The sequence below is a fragment of the Eriocheir sinensis genome, unplaced genomic scaffold, assembly GCF_024679095.1.
Source record: "Eriocheir sinensis breed Jianghai 21 unplaced genomic scaffold, ASM2467909v1 Scaffold527, whole genome shotgun sequence".
Classification (NCBI taxonomy): Eukaryota; Metazoa; Arthropoda; class Malacostraca; order Decapoda; family Varunidae; genus Eriocheir; species Eriocheir sinensis.
In genome coordinates, this window is record NW_026111862.1 from 97,775 (window position 1) to 120,000 (window position 22,226).

At 44.1% G+C, this 22,226-nt stretch overlaps 1 protein-coding gene and 3 long non-coding RNA genes across 7 annotated transcripts in view; 1 reads left to right on the forward strand and 3 right to left on the reverse strand.

Annotated features, from left to right (window-relative positions):
• Positions 1-1,251: 1,251 nt before the first annotated feature.
• LOC126992937 (uncharacterized) lies at positions 1,252-4,466 on the reverse strand. The gene is made up of 3 exons (XR_007747173.1): positions 4,432-4,466; positions 3,883-3,988; positions 1,252-2,145 (listed from the first exon to the last, which is right to left on the reverse strand). It is a non-coding gene; the product is annotated as an uncharacterized LOC126992937 (long non-coding RNA).
• A 304-nt stretch (positions 4,467-4,770) lies between these two features.
• Positions 4,771-5,946, forward strand: LOC126992938 (uncharacterized). 4 transcript variants are annotated; one of them, XR_007747175.1, is made up of 4 exons: positions 4,771-4,833; positions 5,043-5,319; positions 5,413-5,548; positions 5,741-5,946. It is a non-coding gene; the product is annotated as an uncharacterized LOC126992938 (long non-coding RNA). The 4 variants fall into 4 exon arrangements; XR_007747176.1 differs by having other exon boundaries at positions 5,413-5,538; XR_007747177.1 differs by having other exon boundaries at positions 5,413-5,533; positions 5,746-5,946.
• Positions 5,947-6,564: 618 nt separating this feature from the next.
• Positions 6,565-22,226, reverse strand: part of LOC126992936 (uncharacterized) — a 25,725-nt gene continuing 10,063 nt past the window's right edge. The window contains exons 9-22 of the mRNA XM_050851770.1: positions 21,770-21,931; positions 20,772-20,911; positions 19,831-19,936; positions 17,395-17,492; positions 15,479-15,543; positions 12,619-12,771; positions 11,658-11,722; positions 11,339-11,480; positions 10,368-10,463; positions 10,037-10,219; positions 9,482-9,540; positions 8,762-8,880; positions 7,891-8,053; positions 6,565-6,951 (exon numbers count right to left, since the gene is read on the reverse strand). Of these exons, the coding sequence (XP_050707727.1) occupies positions 6,580-6,951; positions 7,891-8,053; positions 8,762-8,880; positions 9,482-9,540; positions 10,037-10,219; positions 10,368-10,463; positions 11,339-11,480; positions 11,658-11,722; positions 12,619-12,771; positions 15,479-15,543; positions 17,395-17,492; positions 19,831-19,936; positions 20,772-20,911; positions 21,770-21,931 (1,923 nt within the window). The 3' untranslated portion in view covers positions 6,565-6,579. The remainder of the gene's footprint in view (positions 6,952-7,890; positions 8,054-8,761; positions 8,881-9,481; positions 9,541-10,036; positions 10,220-10,367; positions 10,464-11,338; positions 11,481-11,657; positions 11,723-12,618; positions 12,772-15,478; positions 15,544-17,394; positions 17,493-19,830; positions 19,937-20,771; positions 20,912-21,769; positions 21,932-22,226) is intronic.
• On the reverse strand, positions 17,497-18,619 carry LOC126992939 (uncharacterized). The gene is made up of 2 exons (XR_007747179.1): positions 18,501-18,619; positions 17,497-18,338 (listed from the first exon to the last, which is right to left on the reverse strand). It is a non-coding gene; the product is annotated as an uncharacterized LOC126992939 (long non-coding RNA).

A 22,226-nucleotide genomic window follows, 5' to 3' on the forward strand; every position in this document is an offset into this window, starting at 1 on the left:
CAAGCGCAAAAAAAAATCCCATTATAAAAATGAGCTCAGAGGAGTGGCCAAAAAAGAGGTCAATTTCGGGGGGAGACGTGTCTGGGTACTCTCCTCGTGAAAGAGTTCAAGTCATAGGCAGGAGGAAATACAGATGAAGGGAGGCTGTTTATGAGTTTACCAGTGAAGGTGATGAAAGAATGAAGATGCTGGTTAACTCTTGCATAAGGGATTTGGACAGTATAGGGATGAGCTTGAGTAGAAAAGTCGTGTGCAGCGGGGCCGTCGGAGGGGGAAGGGGGGAGGCATGCAGTTAGTAAGTTCAGAAGAGCAGTTAGCGTGAAAATATCGGCTGTTCATGAGTTTACCAGTGAAGAGGATGAAAGAATGAAGATGCTGGTTAACTCTTGCATAAGGGATTTGGACAGCATAGGGATGAGCTTGAGTAGAAAGTCGTGTGCAGCGGGGTCGTCGGAGGGGGAAGGGGGGAGGCATGCAGTTAGTAAGTTCAGAAGAGCAGTTAGCGTAAAAATATCGGCTGTTCATGAGTTTACCAGTGAAGGGGATGAAAGAATGAACATACATGGTTAACTCTTGCATAAGGGATTTGAACATTATAGGGATGAGCTTGAGTAGAAAGTCGTAGTTAGCAAGTTCAGAAGAGCAGTTAGCGTGAAAATATCGGCTGTTCATGAGTTTACCAGTGAAGGTGATGAAAGAATGAACATACATGGTTAACTCTTGCATAAGGGATTTGGACAGTATAGGGATGAGCTTGAGTAGAAAGTCGTGTGCAGCGGGGTCTTCGGAGGGGGAAGGGGGGAGGCATGCAGTTAGTAAGTTCAGAAGAGCAGTTAGCGTGAAAATATCGGCTGTTCATGAGTTTACCAGTGAAGAGGATGAAAGAATGGAGATGCTGGTTAACTCTTGCATAAGGAATTTGGACAGTATAGGGATGAGCTTGAGTAGAGAGTCGTGTGCAGCGGGCCGTCGGAGGGAAGGGAGGGGAGGCATGTAGCTAGCAAGTTCAGAAGAGCAGTCAGCGTGATAATATCGGTAGAAGGTAGAGAGGCAACATGACGGCGGAATTTAAGAGGTAGGAATTTATTGTTAATGAATTTTCACCAATATAACACAACAACAATCTCAGTACATTTATCTCAAGTTCTAATGTTACAGAAATGAGCACTGAGGCCACGAACAGCTACAGCATTTGCCCCCTTAATATAAAAAAAATACATAATACATAAATAAATAAATAATTCAAACACATTATTAGTATTTATTTTGTATTTATTTCTTCTTAGTTCAAACATTTCGAATTAATTGGTCTTGTAATCGCATAATAAGTTCAAGTTCTTTATCGATTATCCGGATGCGATCTCACTGGTCCGGATAACTGAGAAATGGCCCTCAATCACCCCTTCATTTATCCGGACTAGGTCTATGGTCCGGTTAACTGGGAAACGACCCTTAATCCCATCTTCATTTATCCGGGTCTTGCCTTGAGTCCGGATAATTGAGAACTCGTCCCTCTTTCTTTCCTTCATTTATCCGGATCTTGTCTTTAATCCGGATAGCTGAATAAAGACCGTCAATCCTTCATTCATTTATCCGGATCTTGTCTCTGCTCCGGATAACTGAGAAATCGTCCCCCTTTCTTTCCTTCATTTATCCGGATCTTGTCTTTGATCCGGATAACAGAATAAAGACCGTCAATCCCTCATTCATTTATCCGGATCTTGTCTTTAATCCGGATAACTGAATAAAGACCGTCAACCCCTCATTCATTTATCCGGATCATCTCTTTTTAGTCCGGATAAATGAATGAAAGCCCCTCAGTTATCCGAACCAGTTCTCTTTAATCCGGATAAGTGAAAAAAGGACCCTCAGTTATCCGGATCATCTCTAATTAGTCCGGATAAGCGAAAAAAGACCCTCAATTATCCGGAACCATCTCTCATTACTAAACAAACCCCCCTCAGTTAACCGGGCCATCTCTAAAATTCGGATAAGCGAGAATGAAGGTCCCTCAGTTATCCGGACGGGCTTCCTCGCTTATCCGGACTAGACCAGGGCGGCGAGGGCAGCGGTGAAGGCCGCGTTGTAATCACAGGCAACCTCGTTCATGACATAATCGTTCCTGTCATCCGTGTAGCTACCGTCCTGTTGGGAGAGAGAGAGAGAGAGAGAGAGAGAGAGAGAGAGAGAGAGAGAGAGAGAGAGAGAGAGAGAGAGAGAGATAATTAGATAAGAAAGAAATAAAGAAAAATATGTTGAAAGATAAGAGAGTGAGAGAGAGAGAGAGAGAGAGAGAGAGAGAGAGAGAGAGAGAGAGAGAGAGAGAGAGAGAGAGAGAGAGAGAGAGAGAGAGAGAGAGAGAGAGAGAGAGAGAGAGAGAGAGAGAGAGAGAGAGAGAGTAGAAGAAAAGAAAGAAGAAAGTTTGAAAATTGTGAGAAAGAAGAGAAAAAAGGAAAAGAAAAGTGAACCAGAGAGAGAGAGAGAGAGAGAGAGAGAGAGAGAGAGAGAGAGAGAGAGAGAGAGAGGATTAGATAAGAAAGAAAGAAAAGAAAAACAAGTAAAGAGAAGAAAAAAAGGGAAAGAAAAGAGTGAAACAGAGAGAGAGAGAGAGAGAGAGAGAGAGAGAGAGAGAGAGAGAGAGAGAGAGAGAAAGGAAGGGAGAAACAATGTATATCAGTTAAGATTACACACACGCACACACACACACACACACACACACACACACACACACACATACACACACAAGATGATAGAGGTGGTGTGAGTTAAAGAAATTACTAAACAGACAGACAGACATCAAAGTAGACAGACAGACACATATACTCCTTAAAATCAACATACAGGTAGTCCAGGTAGATTTTAGTGTGAGGATGGGCAGGTATAAGCTAGGAAGGTATCAGTGAGTCTTATAAATACACGAGAATGTTATACTTAAGAGATGTGGATATTTAAAAAAGCCTCCCATCTAAATTTTGCAGAGAACGTGTCTTTATGAATCACAGGAAACGTATATTGACGTCTTGCAAAGGGAGGTTGTTCTATTTCGCCATACCTCTGTAACTAACTAAACCTAACGAAAAGCTAATAAAATACAGTTCTAGAGATGATTGAAAAGGTCTTCCATTTTAAACCCAGTACATAACGTGTTTGAGAGTCGGAGAAAACGTATACTCGACTAGTTTTCAAGGGGTAGCTATCTTAAATGTCTGTACCCTCTTAAATAACTAAAATTATATGTACTGTCTATATCACTAACATCTTAACTCTCTAACGTAATGTATATAGAAGAAAAATAACCCCAAACAAACACAAAAACACACAAAAATGACGCTTGGAAGCTCATATTTAAACATAATTAAAATCACATAACTAAAATCAAATATACTTACTATATCACTAACATCCTAACTCTCTAACGTAATGTATATAGAAGATAAATAATCCCAAACAAACACAGAAACACAAAAATGACGTCTGGAAGCTCATATTTTAACATCACTAAAATCACATAACTAAAATCAAATATACTTACTATGTTACTAACTTCGTAACTCTCTAACGTAATGTATATAGAAGAAAAATAATCCCAAACAAACACAAAAACACACAAAAACGACGTCTGGAAGCTTATATTCTATTGTAGACCACACTAATCTTCGCCCACACTAACACAAACATATCAACCCCAAAGGATCTAAAATGGAGGACCTATTTAATCATCTCTAGGGTTGTATTTTATCAGCTTTTCGTGAGGTTTAGTTAGTTATAGAGGTATAGCGATATAAGGCAACGTCCCCTTGCAAGATATCAATATACGTTTCCTGTGATTCATAAAGACACGTTATCTGCAAGGTCAGGAAGTTCAGGGGTGACTGTACTAACCTGTGCGGGTCCACCGACGAGGGCTCCCCATAGAGTTTGAGGGTTGGCTCCAGTCTGAGTGATGGCCCAGTTTGAATCGCAGTACTCGGGTATATCTGGGCAGGAGCTGAGAGAGAGAGAGAGAGAGAGAGAGAGAGAGAGAGAGAGAGAGAGAGAGAGAGAGAGAGAGAGAGAGAGAGAGAGAGAGAGAGAGAGAGGTTAGTCATTTTCCTTTCCCAGATTCTTAGGATTTCTTTCTTTTTTCACTTTTTCATCCCTTCTTTATTTTCTTTATGCTTTCTTTATCTTTCTTCCTCTTCTTCCACTCTTCCTTCCACACTTCGTTTCCTCCTTCACTTCTCTGTCTCTCCATTCTCTCTTTACGTCCTCCATTTCGAGCAAACACAGACAAACACACAAGTATTCTTTACACTGCCGGAGACGAACCGCGCGGGAAAAAAAACCGTCTCGTGTGAAGACATTCCTCATAGACACCCACCCACACCCGCACGGCCAAACTACCGCGCGGGAAAAAAAACTGTCGTGTGAAGGCCTTATAACACCCCTTACCTGGAGCGGTGGTGCGGCCTAACCGGATGGTTCCTACGAGCATCTCCACCACGAAGGACCGGCCAGTGTGTCTGTGCCTTCCTTAGTTCATATCTGTGTCCGAATTCGGTAGTTGTGGTGGATAGCCTTATAACACCCCTTACCTGGAGCGAGTGCGCCGGCCACCGGGATAGTTGCTTGCCCCCCCCACCACGAAGGACTGTGTTTGGAGGAGGACGAGGTGAGGGGAGTGAGATGTGATGTAGAGAGGTTAGGTGCCTAGAGGTTAGGTTAGCTAGAGTAGCCGAGGAGTGTGAGGCGTTAGATGTGGTGTGGAGAGGTTAGGTTAGGTTAGGTTAGGTTAGGTTAGCCTGTTAGGAGGACGAGGGTGTGAGGGCGTGAGATGTTGTGTAGAGAGGTTAGGTTAGGTTAGGTTAGGTTAGCCTGTTAGGAGGGCGAGGGTGTGAGGGAGTGAGATGTGGTGTAGAGAGGTTAGGTTAGGTTAGGTTAGCCTGTTAGGAGGACGAGGGTGTGAGGGCGTTAGATGTGGTGTGGAGAGGTTAGGTTAGGTTAGGTTAGGTTAGCCTGTTAGGAGGACGGGGATGTGAGGGCGTGAGAAGTGGTGTGGAGAGGTTAGGTTAGGTTAGGTTAGCCTGTTAGTAGGACGAGGGTGTGAGGGAGTGAGATGTTGTGTAGAGAGGTTAGGTTAGGTTAGGTTAGCCTGTTAGGAGGACGAGGGTGTGAGGGAGTGAGATGTTGTGTAGAGAGGTTAGGTTAGGTTAGGTTAGCCTGTTAGGAGGACGAGGGTGTGAGGGAGTGAGATGTTGTGTAGAGAGGTTAGGTTAGGTTAGCCTGTTAGGAGGACGAGGGTGTGAGGGAGTGAGATGTTGTGTAGAGAGGTTAGGTTAGGTTAGGTTAGCCTGTTAGGAGGACGAGGGTGTGAGGAAGTGAGATGTGGTGTGGAGAGGTTAGGTTAGGTTAGGTTAGGTTAGGTTAGATTAGGTTAGCCTGTTAGTAGGACGAGGGTGTGAGGGAGTGAGATGTTGTGTAGAGAGGTTAGGTTAGGTTAGGTTAGCCTGTTAGTAGGACGAGGGTGTGAGGGAGTGAGATGTGGTGTGGAGAGGTTAGGTTAGGTTAGGTTAGCCTGTTAGGAGGACGAGGGTGTGAGGGCGTGAGATATGGTGTGGAGAGGTTAGGTTAGGTTAGGTTAGCCTGTTAGGAGGACGAGGGTGTGAGGGCGTGAGATGTGGGTGGTGTGGTTAGGTTAGGTTAGGTTAGGTTAGCCTGTTAGGAGGACGAGGGTGTGAGGGAGTGAGATGTGGGTGGAGAGGTTAGGTTAGGTTAGGTTAGCCTGTTAGGAGGACGAGGGTGTGAGGGCGTGAGATGTGGTGTGGAGAGGTTAGGTTAGGTTAGCCTGTTAGGAGGACGAGGGTGTGAGGGCGTGAGATGTGGTGTGAAGAGGTTAGGTTAGGTTAGGTTAGGTTAGCCTGTTAGTAGGACGAGGGTGTGAGGGCGTGAGATGTGGGTGGAGAGGTTAGGTTAGGTTAGGTTAGCCTGTTAGTAGGACGAGGGTGTGAGGGCGTGAGATGTGGGTGGAGAGGTTAGGTTAGGTTAGGTTAGGTTAGCCTGTTAGGAGGACGAGGGTGTGAGGGAGTGAGATGTGGTGTGAAGAGGTTAGGTTAGGTTAGGTTAGGTTAGCCTGTTAGGAGGACGAGGGTGTGAGGGGGTTGTTAAGTTAGACATGCATGGGTTAGGTTAGGTTAAGTTTGGTAACCCATTTCTCTACCCTACTCTTCCTCTTCCTCCTTCCCTTCTTCCCTCCTTCCTTCCTTAGTTGAGCCTCCTTTTCTATCGAATTCCTCCTCATCCTCTTCTCCTCCCCCTCTTCTTCTTCCTCCTTCCTCTTATCTTAGTTTAGGCTCCTCCTCCATCGAACTCCTCCTCTTCTTCTCTTCCTCCTCTTCCTCTTCCTCTTTCCTCTTATGTTAGGTTAGCTTCCTTCTCTTTCGAACTCCTCCTCTTCCTCTCTTCCTCTTCCTCTTCCTCCTTCCTCTTGTGTTAGGTTAAGTTAGGTACCCCCATTTCTCTACCCCACTCCTCCTCTTCCTCTCTTCTCCTCCTCTCTTCCTCCTTCCTCTTAGGTTAGGTTAGGCTCCCTCCCCCATTTCTCTACCCCACTCCTCTTCCCTCCTCTTTCCCCCCCTTCCTCCTATTGCCTCTTCCTCTCTTCCCCTCTTGCTCTTCTTCTTCCTCTTTCCCTCCTACCTTCTCTTCCTTTCCCCCTCTTCTTCCTTTCCCTCCCTCCTCCCTCCTCTTCCCCTGCCTCCCCTCCCTTCCCCCCTTCCCCTCCACTCCCCCCCTCCTCCTCATACTCACGACGAGGGCCAGGAAGGCGAAGTTGGCGGCGGCTCTTGCGGAACCCCATTCAGTCATAAAGATCATGCCGCCGGGGGTGTAGGGGTAACTTGTCCGGACATATGCGAGGGAGCTGCTGAGGGCGCTGGTGTAGGTGCTGCCGCCGTCCACGAGGGAGAGCAAGGCCTGAAGAAGGGGGTCAGAAATTACGATTTAAGGATGTTAGGAAATACAAAAATACGAGTTAAGGGGGTTAGAAAATACGAAAATACGAGTTAAGGGGAGAGCAAGGCCTGAAGAAGGGGGTTGGATGCTATATGAAACTGTTAAGGGGTGTTAGATAGTGTTGTAAAAGGATTGGAAGGGAATATAAACTGTTCGAATCTTGTGAATGGGTACAAAAGGATAACAGAAAAGAGAGCAGCGCCTAAAGAAGGGGGAAGAGGGTTGGATGCTATGTGAAGGGGATTAAGGCGGGGAAGAAGGATTTTGAGTATGTGTGAGTGGATTCAGTGGTGTTAGCTCGTCTCTTGATGGAATTGAGAGGGAAAAAAGTGTGTTGAGATGCTGTGAATAGGATTAAATGAAAGGAAAGTGAAGATCGGAGCAAGATGGAGGAGAAGGCACAGGAAGGGTGTTACATGAGGTTTGAAATGGTGTTGGGGTGTTAGATTCTCTTTGTATTGGGCTGAGAAGGAAGATAAGGTGTTGGAATTCTGTGAGTGAGATTGAAAGGCAGGGGAGTGAAGAGAGAGGTGCCTGAGGGGGAACACATGGGAAGGGGATTAGATAGCTTTTAAAGAGATTAGGATGCAGAGGGAAGGTATTTGAATGTATGTGAGTGGATTCAGTGGTGTTAAATTCTCTCTCTCTCTCTCTCTCTCTCTCTCTCTCTCTCTCTCTCTCTCTCTCTCTCTCTCTCTCTCTCTCTCTCTCTCTCTCTCTCTCTCTCTCTCTCTCTCTCTCTCTTTTCTTTCTTTTTTCCTTCATTTTCATTTCCATTCCCATCTTTCTCGTCTTCATGCCATGGTTCTCCGCCATCTGTGTAAATCTATGTACTGAACCTCTCTCTTTCTCTCTCTTTCACACACCTGTCCCGTGCTTTTCTCTCTCCCTCCCACACACCTGCACGCCGACGGCCTTGTTGTCCCACGAGAACTCGGAGGAGTATTGGATTCCGAACTCATCCCAATAATTCTTGGCCTTGTCGAGGTAGGAGTTATCGTTAGTAGCGCGGTACAGCCACGTCGCCGCCCAGACCAGCTCGTCATTGTACCCACTCCAGGAACTGAGGGAGAGGGAGTGAGTGGGAGGGAGTGGGAGTTCGTGAGGAGAGAGAGGGATGAAAGGGAGAGGGAGTGTGGGAAGGGAGTGAAAGGAGGAGGAGGAGGAGACGGAGTGTGAGTTAGTAGAGAGAGCGGGATGAAAGAGAGAGGAGGAGGAGGAAAAGGAGGAGGAGGAGAGGGAGTGAGAGGGAGTGTGAGATAGTGGAGAGAGAGAGAGAGAGAGAGAGAGAGAGAGAGAGAGAGAGAGAGAGAGAGAGAGAGAGAGAGAGAGAGAGAGAGAGAGAGAGAGAGAGAGAGAGAGAGAGAGAGAGAGAGAGAGAGAGAGAGAGAGAGAGAGAGAGAGAGAGAGAGAGAGAGAGAGAGAGAGAGAGAGAGAGAGAGAGAGAGAGAGAGAGAGAGAGAGAGAGAGAGAGAGAGAGAGAGAGAGAGAGAGAGAGAGAGAGAGAGAGAGAGAGAGAGAGAGAGAGTGCGAGAGAGAGAGTGTGAGAGAGAGAGAGAGTGAGGGTGTGCGAGAGCGAGAGAGAGTGAGAGAGAGAGGAGGAGGAGGAGGAGGAGGAGGAGGAGGAGGAGGAGGAGGAGGAGACGGAGTAGGCCACAGCTCATCCTCGTATCCACTCCAGAAACCGAAGGAGAAGGAGTGATTGGAGTTAGAGGGAGTGGGAGTTAAAGGGACGAAAGGGGATGAAAGGGATCCATATATCTTTCCTTACTTATAATAGTTGGCTGCGTCCGGAATTGAGTTGCTGTAAAGTCCTCTGTTCTGATCTGCGAAGTCGAAGAGCTGCTTGGCGTGGGTCAGCAGAGTGTTCGAATAGCCGCTGTCACTGCTCTGAGGTGGAGAAGGAGTAGGAGGAGGAGGAGGAGCAGGAGGAGGAGGAGGAGGAGCAGGAGGAGGAGGAGGAGGAGGAGGAGGAGGAGGAGGAGGAGGGGTGGTTTTGGTGGTGGTTGGGAATGAAAGGAATGGAGTGGTTTGGGTAAGAAAAGGAGGAGGAGGAGGAGAAGAAGGAGGAGGAGGAGGAGGAGGAGGAGGAAGAAAAAGAAGAAGAAGAAAAAAGAAAAAGAAGAAGAAGAGAAGGAGGAGGAGGAGAGGGAGGAGGAGGAGGAGGAGAATATGACGAAAGAAAGAGGAAAGAGAAAAGAATAACATATCTTACAAAAGATGAGAGAAAAAGAAGAGAAGGAGGAGGAGGATGAGAAGAGGAAGAGGAAAAAGAGAAGGAGGAGAAAAGAAAGAGGAAGAAGAAAGAAAAATGATCAGTCAACATAAAATTAAAAGGACAACAAAAATAAAGAAAAACAAGAATTAATAAAAAAATGATAGAGAGAGAGAGAGAGAGAGAGAGAGAGAGAGAGAGAGAGAGAGAGAGAGAGAGAGAGAGAGAGAGAGAGAGAGAGAGAGAGAGAGAGAGAGAGAGAGAGAGATAGCTTACCTTGAAAACAATGGAAGCGGCGGCGAGGGCAGCAGCAGTTTCGCCAGCCAAGTCCGATCCTAGAGAGAGAGAGAGAGAGAGAGAGAGAGAGAGAGAGAGAGAGAGAGAGAGAGAGAGAGAGAGAGAGAGAGAGAGAGAGAGAGAGAGAGAGAGAGAGAGAGAGAGAGAGAGAGAGAGAGAGAGAGAGAGAGAGAGAGAGAGAGAGAGAGAGACAGAGAGAGAGAGAGAGAGAGAGAGAGAGAGAGAGAGAGAGAGAGAGAGAGAATGCATATTAAAATTCTTTCCAAACCCAGCTGCAGAGTACAAACCTTAATATAAATAACAAACTATAAAGTGAAAAGAATTTATATCGAGAATTTATATTAACAAAACACTATTAAAATTTTTCCCTCTTATTGAATCATCTCTCTTTCCTGTTATATCTTCCTGTTATTAGTTCATCTCTTCTTTCTAAGTCTTCTTCTTCCTCTTTTTCTTCCTCCTCTTCCTTCTTTACCCTTACCTTCAACACGCGTCACCACCATCACCATCACCACCACCACCGTCAGTCCTTACCAGGGGCGCCAGTGTCGATCTTATACGAGGGGCGAGACATTGTCATATCCTCCGGGCGGCCCCAGAAGGCGTGGTCCGATTCCCCGTAGCCGACCTGCCCCCAGAACTCCCTCTCGGCGGTGTGGCATTTGATGAAGTAGTCGGTGGCCCATCTCACAGCAGCCCTTCCGTAGTCAAGTTGTCCTAGAGAGAGTTTGATAGTTAGCCTTCCCTTTCTCCTTTTTCTCCTCCTCCTCCTCCTTTTCTTCTCTCTTGTATCTCATCATCTTACTCCTCTTATTCATCATGCTACTGACTCACCTCACTGACTGACTGACTCACGCTGACTCACCCGCGCTACTGTGTCCTGACTCGAAATCTATGAGGCCCCAGGAGAGCAATGTGGCGGTGAAGGCCATTGGGAAGCCGAACTTGACGTGGTCGCCCGCTGTGAGGGAAGGAAGGGGCCGTTAGTGGTAAAGGAAGGAAGGAAAACGTAGCGCTCTCTGAAGTTTTTATGGGGGACTGCACAAATTTTTATCTTGCCGGGAAAAGGGGAAGGAGAACAAAAAGAGGAAGAAGAAGGATGTGTGTTTTCACTAATTAGAAAGACCAGGTGTGGGAAGCGACAGGTATAGAGTCCGAAGGGAGCCTCAGCATCAACTTTTCCTAGTGAGTACCCCAAATTTCTAAGGTTCTGTTTATATTTCTTTTTTAGAAGTGGGGATGAAGGAAAATGCGGCGCTCTCTAGATTTTATAGGGCGGACTGCACTAATTTTCTTTTACTCACCCTCTTTGTTATTCTTCCTTTCCTTCCTTTCATTTTCCTTCTCACCCATCCGTGCTCAACTATCCTCCTTCCCCCCCCCCTTTTATCATCCTTCCTCTTCCTCTCCCATCATTCTACTTTCCTCTTTTACTTCCCTTATTCAAAATCTTTTCTTCATCTCTCTATTCTACTTCTACTCTTTTCCTCACCATTCTTCATCTTCCTATCCCATTACTATTCTTCCAGTCCCTTCTCTTCTTCTATGTTTTCCTCCTCTTCCTTCTTCTTCTCCTCCTTATCAGCCCCCCCCCCCCCCATCCCTGCATACCTGGCTGTCCACGTACCATCTGACCTGTGTTATCACTAATTAGAAAGACCAGGTGTGGGAAACGACAGGTGTAGAGCCCGTTGTGATAAGTGCGCGTGTGTGTGTGTGTGTGTGTGTGTGTGTGTGTGTGTGTGTGTGTAAAAACAGGATATACAGTAGAATTTATGTCATGTTTTTCTCACTTTTTCCTCCCTCTTTTTCTCCCTCCTCCTCCTCCCCCCTCACCATCATAGTAGCCGCCGGTGAGATCATGCCCCACATCACTGCCGTCGTTGAGAGCAGAGTCCTGACGCCAGGTCACACGCTGGTCACTGGGCAGCACGCCGGACCGCTGGGCCTCGTAGAACACATAGGACATGCACAGGGCCTGAAGGAGGGAGTGAAGGATACATAGGATGCTGTAGAATGTGTGCAAGAGGATATAAAAGAAGGTAGGATGTGTAAGAAGTCGTAAGAAAGGAAGGGGGTAATTTTTGATGGTGGGAGGATGTGTGTGTGTGTGTGTGTGTGTGTGTGTGTGTGTGTGTGTGTGTGTGTGTCTTACCTGGGCATAGCCGGATCCAGAGCAAGGGTTGGCAATGTTCTGGGCCTCTGGGGCCGCGGCGAACCCTGGGGAAGGGCAGCACAGGTGGATCAGTGGAGAGGTGGATAAGTTGATAGATAGACAGGTAGTGAGTCGGGAAAGAAGGAAAGAAAGCGGGCGCTCTCTATACTTTGTAGCGGTGACTAAACGAATCTTTTAATTTTATTTTTAAGGGAAAGTTAGTGAACGAAAAAAAGAAATGTGTTGATTTAAAGTTACGAAAGGTGAATAAGTTAATAGATAGACAGATGGAAGTGTTAATAAATGGAAAGGTGGATAAGCTAATGCATGGACAGATCAATGAGTTACTGAATGGATGGGAGGGGTGGGGGGGAGACATTCAGTTAGCAAGTTTAGAAGAGCAGTCAGCGGAAAAATATCGATAGAAGATAGAAAAAGAGGCATCAATGCGGCGAAATTTAAGTGACAGAAACTGCTAGTAAGATGAGGGGAGTTAATGAGACGAAGAAACTTTTACACTACCCTGTCTAGCAGATGCATACTCCATACGAGGGCGGCCAAGGCCCCTGTATATGGAGAGCATCCGTGAGGAGGGGAAGAACTGACGGAGATGATACAGAACACCCAACCTCGAGGAAGCTTTTGCAGGTTTATATTTATTTTACAGCAAAGGAGACAGTTCAAGGGAAAAAAAAAAAAAAAGGAAACAATAATGAAAAAAACCCCGCTACTCACTGCTCCTAAAATGGAATGGGATGAAGGAATGAAGATGATGGTTAACTCTTGCAGAAGGGATTTGGACAGCTTGATACTCCCCTCGTGAAAGCGTTCAAGTCATTGGCAGGAGGAAATACCGACAAAGGAAGGCTGTTGTAGAGTTTACCAGCGGATGGGATGAAGGAATGAAGATACTAGTTAACTTTTGCAGAAGGAATTTGGACAACCTCAATTAATACATTACCTGATTGATAGAGAGCGAATAGCAGCAGGAGTACTTTCATCTTGGCGGTGCTAGGACTACTGACCTCCAAGGATTCGACCGCGCCCTTATATGTGCCCAGAGGGCCCCTCCCCCCTCCCTCCCTCCCATATGACGTCACTGCTTTCACACGCGCTGGTTAACATATGCACGAAAAAAAAAAAACGGAAAGGAGTGAAAAATAATGTAAAAGTGATTTCATTTATCGGTTTATCTTTTTTTTTCTTTTTCTTTTACGTCTTCGCCTGTAGCGCGGTAGGCTTTCTTCAGGGCCCTGGTGGTCGGCCAAAGCCCGTCATGGCGCAGGCAATTTTTATAGTGGCGCCAGCTATACTTGGCTCATGCCGCAGCCCGGAACTCATTCTTGATTCACTTGGACGGTTTCTTCTAGAGTCCGGGTTGATGGGTGGTCTTCAGAAGGCCACTCGGCGGTGACTGAAAAATCATTCCTTCATTCAGCCGTGTATTTCTCCACTCAGTACCTCATCAACAACAACAAAAACATTCATTCTTTTCTATTTCATTCTTTCAGTCACACAAAACTCACGTGACTCACCAACAACAGCTGCAACATCCACACTGCACCTTGCCCTTCACTCCTGCATTCGGGGGTCACATCTTGAGGCATTCACACCAACAAGATACGTGACATTATTTGTTCTTTCCGCTTATCAAGAGAAACTGTTTACCTCGCGCTCCGGTAGCATGTGGATTCGCTCGCGACCTGGGAAATATGGCACCAGGTAGCAGACAAACAAACACGAGTGGTCACGTGAGCTTAGGTAACGAAAAAGGTGTCTCACGGTGACATTGTATTGCTAAAGTTCAGAATTAGCAACTACATTCATTCGTACTCACAATTCACAACTACAATATGAGTTCTTCGTCCTTAGATTTGTAAGTCATTTCGAGAGTCCATGCCACAGGTAGACAGAATGCTCAGGTAAATATATAAGTTATCCAAAGGCCGAAAAAAGAGGTTAATCGAGTTTCCATGAGTGTTTTTTTACGTTCATTGTACAGAAGAAGGGTTAAACTACATCTTCAGCAGTGGTTGCCAACGCCCATGGTACAGAAGAAGGGTTAAACTACATCTTCACCAGTGGTTGCCAACGCCCTTGGTACAGAAGAAGGGTCAAAGTACATCTTCAGCAGTGGTTGCCAACGCCCATGGTACAGAAGAAGGGTCAAACTACATCTTCAGCAGTGGTTGCCAACGCCCATGGTACAGAAGAAGGGGCAAACTACATCTTCAGCAGTGGTTGCCAACGCCCATGGTACAGAAGAAGGGTCAAACTACATCTTCAGCAGTGGTTGCCAACGCCCATGGTACAGAAGAAGGGGCAAACTACATCTTCAGCAGTGGTTGCCAACGCCCATGGTACAGAAGAAGGGTCAAACTACATCTTCAGCAGTGGTTGCCAACGCCCTTGGTACAGAAGAAGGGGCAAACTACATCTTCAGCAGTGGTTGCCAACGCCCTTGGTACAGAAGAAGGGGCAAACTACATCTTCAGCAGTGGTTGCCAACGCCCATGGTACAGAAGAAGGGTCAAACTACATCTTCACCAGTGGTTGCCAACGCCCTTGGTACAGAAGAAGGGTCAAACTACATCTTCACCAGTGGTTGCCAACGCCCTTGGTACAGAAGAAGGGTCAAACTACATCTTCAGCAGTGGTTGCCAACGCCCTTGCACTCGGCGACCTTTTCACCAGACCTTGAAAACCACGCGACACGATAGCAGATTTTGTTCACATTTTTCAATAACTTGTCAACAGTGGGTGAGATCATTATCTTATCATGTGTTATTGGTTTGGTATTACTTTTTAACTGGTGGTGGCGGTGTGGTATTATATTATTAACTGGTAGTGTGTTATTATTTGTCTGGTGTTAGCATACTCCATCCTGCTCCGGTAAAGGTTATAATTCCACCTCTCCACCTGGTTCTCTGTCTGGTGTTTGTGTACTCCATCCTGCCCCGGTAAAGGTTCCAATTCCATCTCTCCACCTGGTCCTCTGTCTGGTGTTAGTGTACGCCATCCTGCCCCGGTAAAGGTTATAATTCCACCCCTCCACCTGGTCCTCTGTCTGTTGTTAGTGTACTCCATCCTGCTCCGGTAAAGGTTATAATTCCACCTCTCCACCTGGTCCTCTGTCTGATGTTAGTATACTCCATCCTGCCCCGGTAAAGGTTATAATTCCACCTGTCCACCAAGTCCTCTGTCTGGTGTTAGTGTACTCCATCCTGCCCCGGTAAAAGTTATAATTCCACCTCTCCACCTGGTCCTCTGTCTGGTGTTAGTGTACTCCATCCTGCCCCGGCAAGGGTTATAATTCCACCTCTCCACCTGGTCCTCTGTCTGTTGTTAGTGTACTCCATCCTGCCCCGGTAAAAGTTATAATTCCACCTCTCCACCTGGTCCTCTGTCTGGTGTTAGTGTACTCCATCCTGCTCCGGTAAATGTTATAATTCCACCTCTCCACCTGGTTCTCTGTCTGGTGTTAGTGTACTCCATCCTGCTCTGGTAAAGGTTATAATTCCACCTCTCCACTTGGTTCTCTGTCTGGTGTTAGTGTTCTCCATCCTGCCCCGGTAAAGGTTCCAATTCCACCTCTCCACTTGGTTCTCTGTCTGGTGTTAGTGTACTCCATCCTGCTCCGGTAAAGGTTATAATTCCACCTCTCCACCTGGTTCTCTGTCTGGTGTTAGTGTACTCCATCCTGCCCCGGCAAGGGTTATAATTCCACCTCTCCACTTGGTTCTCTGTTTGGTGTTAGTATACTCCATCCTGGCCCGGTAAAGGTTCTAATTCCACCTCTCTCTGCCTTGACCTCAACAAACCCAGGTCAAGCCTCCCAAAACCCTCTCGAAACACCCTCGAAAAAGATATATCAGCGGACCCAACACTATTTCTCGTGGGACCTTTTTAATATTTACTCTCACCTGTCGCTGATTGGTCCATGCTTCCCCAGGTGTAACCCCTTCGTACCCTATCACCTGGCCATCGTTCACCTCCCCCCCCCCCCCCACTGAGCAACGCATGTAGAGGTGAGATGCCTTAAGGATAGCATAGATATCACAGGTAGTTTTGGTTGTCGGTTTTAATTACTTTTTTTTTTTTTTTTTCAATTTTGGTGGTGATTTTGGTTATGGTTTTGGTGGTTATGGTGGTTGTGTTTTTTGTTATGGTTATTGTTATTATTTAGCTGTAGAAGTAGTAGTAGTAGTAGTGATGGTAGTGGTAGTAGTAGTAATAGTAGTAGTAGTAGTAGTAGTAGCAGTAGTAGTGGTAGTAGTTTTAGTAGTAGAATCATCAATATTTTAAGTATCATTGTGTCCTATTATTATTATTATTATTATTATTATTATTATTATTATTATTATTATTAATATTATCATTGCTTATACTTCAACACAAGTAATAGATAAATCGTATTAGACGAATAATCAATAAAAATAACCAAAACTAGTCAAGAAGAAGAAAAGAAGAAGAAAGAGAATGACAATAATAATAATAATAATAATAATAATAATAATAATAATAATAATAATAATAATAATAATAATAATAATAATAATAATAATAATAATAATAATAATAATAATAATAATCTCGCATTGGAATATTTGAAGGTGTGATTGGACAGCTGTACCCAAGGCTGATTAAAGTCCATATCCTCCTCCTCCTCCTCTTCCTCCTCCTCCTCCTCCTCCTCCTTCTCCTCCTCCTCCTCCTCCTCCTGCCTTTCTATCAAAACTAAACCCTTTTCACGATATTTGCTGTTTTAGTTATTCTCTCTCTCTCTCTCTCTCTCTCGCACCTTTTTTCTTCTAATTCTCTTTCTTTTTCCCTTTCTTTCTTTCTCTTTTCTTTATTATTGTTAACCTATCATTATTTTTATCTTTTATTTTTCTTTTCTCCTTTCTTTGCTTTTCTCTTTCCTTTTCTCTCTCTCTCTCTCTCACTCTCTCTCTCTCTCTGTCTTAGCAAGTTACCCTTAAATATCAGACGCTTTCTTAGATTATGGTAGTAGTAGTAGTAGTAGTAGTAGTAGTAGTAGCAGTAGTAGTAGTAGTAGTAGTAGTAGTAATGCTTAGCTTGACCACTCGGTAACCTGTTCCCCAAAAGTAATTGAAACACACATTTTTATTTATTTTTATTTATTTTGCATTTATTTACGTCTTCAATCGAAACATTTAAGATTATTTGGTGTTTTAATCGGATATTCATACTCGAGGTTCCTTATCGTTTATCCGGAGCCGATCTCGTTCGTCCGGATAACTGAGAAATCACCCTAAATCTCCCATTCCTTTATCCGGATATCTGAAAAATTAGCTTAAATCCCTTCTTCCTTTATCCGGATCGTCTCTCTCTAGTCCGGATAGCTGAATAAAACCATCAATTAGTCCTTTATTTATCCGGATTACTGAGAAAATGACCCTTAATCCCTTATTCCTTTATCCGGATCGTCTTTCTCTAACTGAATAAAACCATCAATCATCCCTTCATTTATCCGGATTACTGAGAAAATTCACCTTAGTCCCCTCTTCATATATCCGGATCGTCTCTTTAAACCGGATAAACAAACAATAAGTCACTCAGCTATCCGAACCAATTCTCTTTAATCCGGATAAACGAAAAAAGGACCCTCAATTATCCGGAACGATCTTTCATTAACCATACCATCTCTCAAATCCGGATAAGCGAGAAAGACGGGCCCTCAGTTATCCGGACAGGCTGCCCCGCTTATCCGGACTAGACCAGGGCGGCGAGAGCTCCGGTGAAGGCCGCGTTATAATCACAAGCGACCTCGTTCTTCACATAGTCATTTCTGTCATCATTGTAGCTACCGTCCTGTTGAGAGAGAGAGAGAGAGAGAGAGAGAGAGAGAGAGAGAGAGAGAGAGAGAGGTAAAGAAACAGGTTGAAAAGAAAACGGAATGAAAGGAAAGAATGGAGTTTGAAAAGTCAGAAAGAAAAGAGAGGGAAAGAAAAGAGTGAACCAGAGAGAGAGAGAGAGAGAGAGAGAGAGAGAGAGAGAGAGAGAGAGAGAGAGAGAGAGAAAAGAAAAGGAATGAAGAGAGAAAACGATTAAGAAAGTAAAGAATGAATTTTGAAAGCGAGAAAGAAAAGAGAGAGAAAAGAGTAAGTCAGAGAGAGAGAGAGAGAGAGAGAGAGAGAGAGAGAGAGAGAGAGAGAGAGAGAGAGAGAGAATAGGAAATAAAGAGAAAGATAGATAGATAGACAGACAGAAAGAAAAAAAATGGGAGAAAAGAAGAAAGACAAAATTAATATATATCAGTTAAAGAAAAAAATAGGTACAAACGAACAAACTAATTAAATAACATACACTTATGCAAACTCCTATTTAAAATGACATACAGGTGTTAAGTATCAGAATTAGCCCAGGTACATTAACGTATATGATTTGAACAGGTAATAGAGAAGCTACAAATGTATTAATAAACCTCAAACACACGATCATATACTAAAAAAAAAGTGAGGTAGGAAATTAATAAGGTTTTCCATCATTTAAATCCTGTACTGAACGTGTCTTAATAGGTCAGAGAAATTGTATAGTGATTTCTTTATAAGGGAAGGCTGTCTTATATTGCTATGCCTTATTAACTTACTAAATCTAACGAGGATATACTAAAATATGTGAGATAGACAATGAATAAGGTTTTCCATCATTTAAATCCTGTATTGAACGTGTCTTAATAGGTCAGGGAAATTGTATAGTGATTTCTTTATAAGGGAAGGCTGTCTTATATCGCTATGCCTTACTGACTTACTAAATCTAACGAGGATATACTAAAATATGTGAGATAGACAATGAATAAGGTTTTCCATCATTTAAAACCTGTATTGAACGTGTCTTAATAGGTCAGAGAAATTGTATAGTGATTTCTTTACAAGGGGAGGCTGTCTTATATTGCTATGCCTTATTAACTTACTAAATCTAACGAGGATATACTAAAATATGTGAGATAGACAATGAATAAGGTTTTCCATCATTTAAAACCTGTATTGAACGTGTCTTAATGGGTCAGAGAAATAATAAAGTGATTTTTTTGTAAGGGAAGGCTGTCTTATATCGCTATGCCTTACTGACTTACTAAATCTAACGAGGATATACTAAAAAAAGTGAGATGGAAAATGAATGAGGTTTTCCATCATTTAAATCCTGTATTGAACGTGTCTTAATAGGTCAGAGAAATAATAAAGTGATTTTTTTTATAAGGGAAGGCTGTCTTATATCGCTATGCCTTATTAACTTACTAAATCTAACGAAAAACTAATAAAATACAAGGCCAGAGATTATTAAAGAAGTCTTCTGTCTATATCCTGTTCAGAACGTGTCTTTATAAATAATAGTAAACGTATAGTAACTTCTTATAAAGGGAGGTTGTCTTATATCGCTATGCTTTATTAAATTACTAAATCTAACGAAAACCTAATAAAATACAAGCTCAGAGATTATTAAAGAAGTCTTCCGTTTAAATCCTGTTCAGAACGTGTTTGTAAAGATTCAGAGAAAACGCGTACTAAACTCATTTTCAAGGGGTAGCTATCTTAATGTCTGTACCTTCATAAATAACTAAAATCAAATAAACTAACCATATCACTAACTCCCCAACTCTTTAACGTAGTGTATATAGAAGATAAACCATTCACAAACACCATAGAAAACATCAAGAACTTCATATTTAAGGGGTGACTGTACTAACCTAAAACATTCACAAACACCATAGAAAACATCAAGAACTTCATATGTAAGGGGTGACTGTACTAACCTTAAACATTCACAAACACCATAGAAAACATCAAGAACTTCATATTTAAGGGGTGACTGTACTAACCTTAAACATTCACAAACACCATAGAAAACATCAAGAACTTCATATTTAAGGGGTGACTGTACTAACCTAAAACATTCACAAACACCATAGAAAACATCAAGAACTTCATATGTAAGGGGTGACTGTACTAACCTTAAACATTCACAAACACCATAGAAAACATCAAGAACTTCATATTTAAGGGGTGACTGTACTAACCTTAAACATTCACAAACACCATAGAAAACATCAAGAACCTCATATGTAAGGGGTGACTGTACTAACCTGAAACATTCACAAACATCATAGAAAACATCAGGAGCCTCATACGTAAGGGGTGACTGTACTAACCTGCCCTGGTCCACCAACGAGGGCGCCATAGAGGGTTTGAGGGTTGGGACCAGATTGGCTAAGGGCCCAATTTCCGTCACAGTACTCGGGCATGTCAGGGCAGGAGCTGGGGGGGAAAAAGAGAGAGAGAAAGAGAGAGAGAGAGAGAGAGAGAGAGAGAGAGAGAGAGAGAGAGAGAGAGAGAGAGAGAGAGAGAGAGAGAGAGAGAGAGAGAGAGAGAGAGAGAGAGATGATAAGATAAGAAAGAAAAGAAACAGGTTGAAAAGAAAGATAATAAAGAGGGAAGATGATTAGAAGAAAAGGAAGAAGTTTAAAAATGAGAAAGAAAAGGGAAAGGAAAGAGTGAACCAGAGAGAGAGAGAGAGAGAGAGAGAGAGAGAGAGAGAGAGAGAGAGAGAGAGAGAGAGAGAGAGAGAGAGAGAGAGAGAGAGGTTGAAAAGAAAGGCGATAAAGAGAGAAAACGATTAGAAGAAAAGGAAGAAGTTTAAAAATGAGAAAGAAAGAAAGAAAAGAGTGAACGAGAGAGAGAGAGAGAGAGAGAGAGAGAGAGAGAGAGAGAGAGAGAGAGGTTAGTCACTTTCCTTTTCCATTTTCTCAGTTTAGTTTTATTTTCCCTTTTTTACACTTTCATCCCCTTCTTTATCTCCCTTCTTCTTCCTCCTACATTCTCCCTTCCACACCTCTCTTTCTCCTTCAATTCCTCCTTTCCCTATCTTCTTTCTCCTCTCCATTCCTCTCCTTTGCTGCACTTTCCTACTTAATTTTTCCTCCATTTCTTCTCCATTTTCTCTTTTCATCTACGTTTTTCCCAATCTCTTCTTTCTAATCTTCTCTTCTTTTTCTTCCTTTTCATTCTTTTTCTTTCCTTTCACTCTCCCTTTCTTACCCTTCACCTCCCTTCCCTTACCTCCCCCCCTCCACACAGCTTCACCTGGCCTTACCTGGAGCGGTGGTGTGGCCTCTCCGGTCCACTGCCGTATCCCACGACGAAGGAGCGGCCGGTGTTTGTGCCCAGGAGGTAATCGATCTGTCCCTTGCCGAAGTTGTAGTTGGTGCTTGCGTCTACCCCGATCTTGTTGGCCTGTCAGCGCGGGGAGGGACGAGGGTATGAGGGAGTGAGATGTGGTGAGGTTAGGTTAGGTTAGGTTAGGTTAGGTTAGGATGAACTTAGGTTAGTTAAAGTTAGGTTAGGTTAGGTTAGGTTAGGTTAGGATGAACTTAGGTTAGTTAAAGTTAGGTTAGGTTAGGTTAGGTTAGGATGAACTTAGGTTAGTTAGTATAAGATTTTTCTCTCTTCCTGTTGGTTAGGCAGACGAGGGCGTAAGGAAAAGAAATGTAGTGTAGTGAGGTTAGGTTAGGTTAGGTTAGGATGAAGTTAGGTTAGTTAAAGTTTAGGTAAGTTAGGATAAGATTTTCCTCCTTCCCCCTTCCTTCCCTTCTCTCCATCCTTTCTCTCCATCCTTTCTCTCCCCTTCTCTCCATTCCCTCCCCTTCTTCCCTCTCCCCTCTTCACCCCTTCCTTCCTTTCCCTCCACCTTTTCCTTCCCCTTTTTCCATCCTTTCTCTCCCCCATTTCCTTCCACCTCTTCCCCAACTCCCTTTCCCTCTCCTCTCACCTGGTGTAGAGAGGTTATATTATGTTATGTTATGTTAGGATGAAGTTGGATTAGTTAAAGTTAAGGTTAGTTAGGATAAGATTTTCCTCCTTCCCCCTTTCCTTCCCTTCTCTCCCACTCTTCCCATTCCTTCTCCTTCTTTCCTCTCCCCCATTCACCCCTTCCTTCACCTTTTTCTTCCCCCTTCTCCATCCTTTCTCTCCCCCAACTCCCTTTCCCTCTCACCTCACCTTCCCCTAACACAACCCTGACATTCCCTCCCCTTTAGCCCTTTCCTCCCTTCCGTTCACAATCCCCTCTCCTCCCCTCCCCCCCACACTCACGAAGAGGCCTAGGAAGGCGGCGTTAGCGGCGTGCCTGGATGATCCCCACTCGCTGATGAAGACCATGCCGCCGGGGGTAGTTGGCTTACTGCGGAAGGAGTTCATTGTGCTACTGAAAGCGTTCTTGTATGTGCTGCCGCCGTCCAGGAGCGAGAGCAGAGCCTGAGGGGAAGGAGAAGAAGGGGGTTAGATGCTACATGAAAGGGATTAAGATGAGACAGAAGGTGTTTGAGTATATGTGAGTGGATTTAGTGGTGTTAGATTGTCTGTAGATGGAATTGAGAGGGAAAAAGGGGTGTTACGATGCTGTAAACAAGATCAAAAGGAAAAGAGAGGATAGAGAGGAATTCTGAAGGAGGAGAAAGCACAGGAAGGGAGTTAGATCGAATAGGAGTTTGCTTTGTGGTGTTAGATTCTCTTTTAAAAGGACTGAGATGAGAGAGAAAGGGTTCAGGGT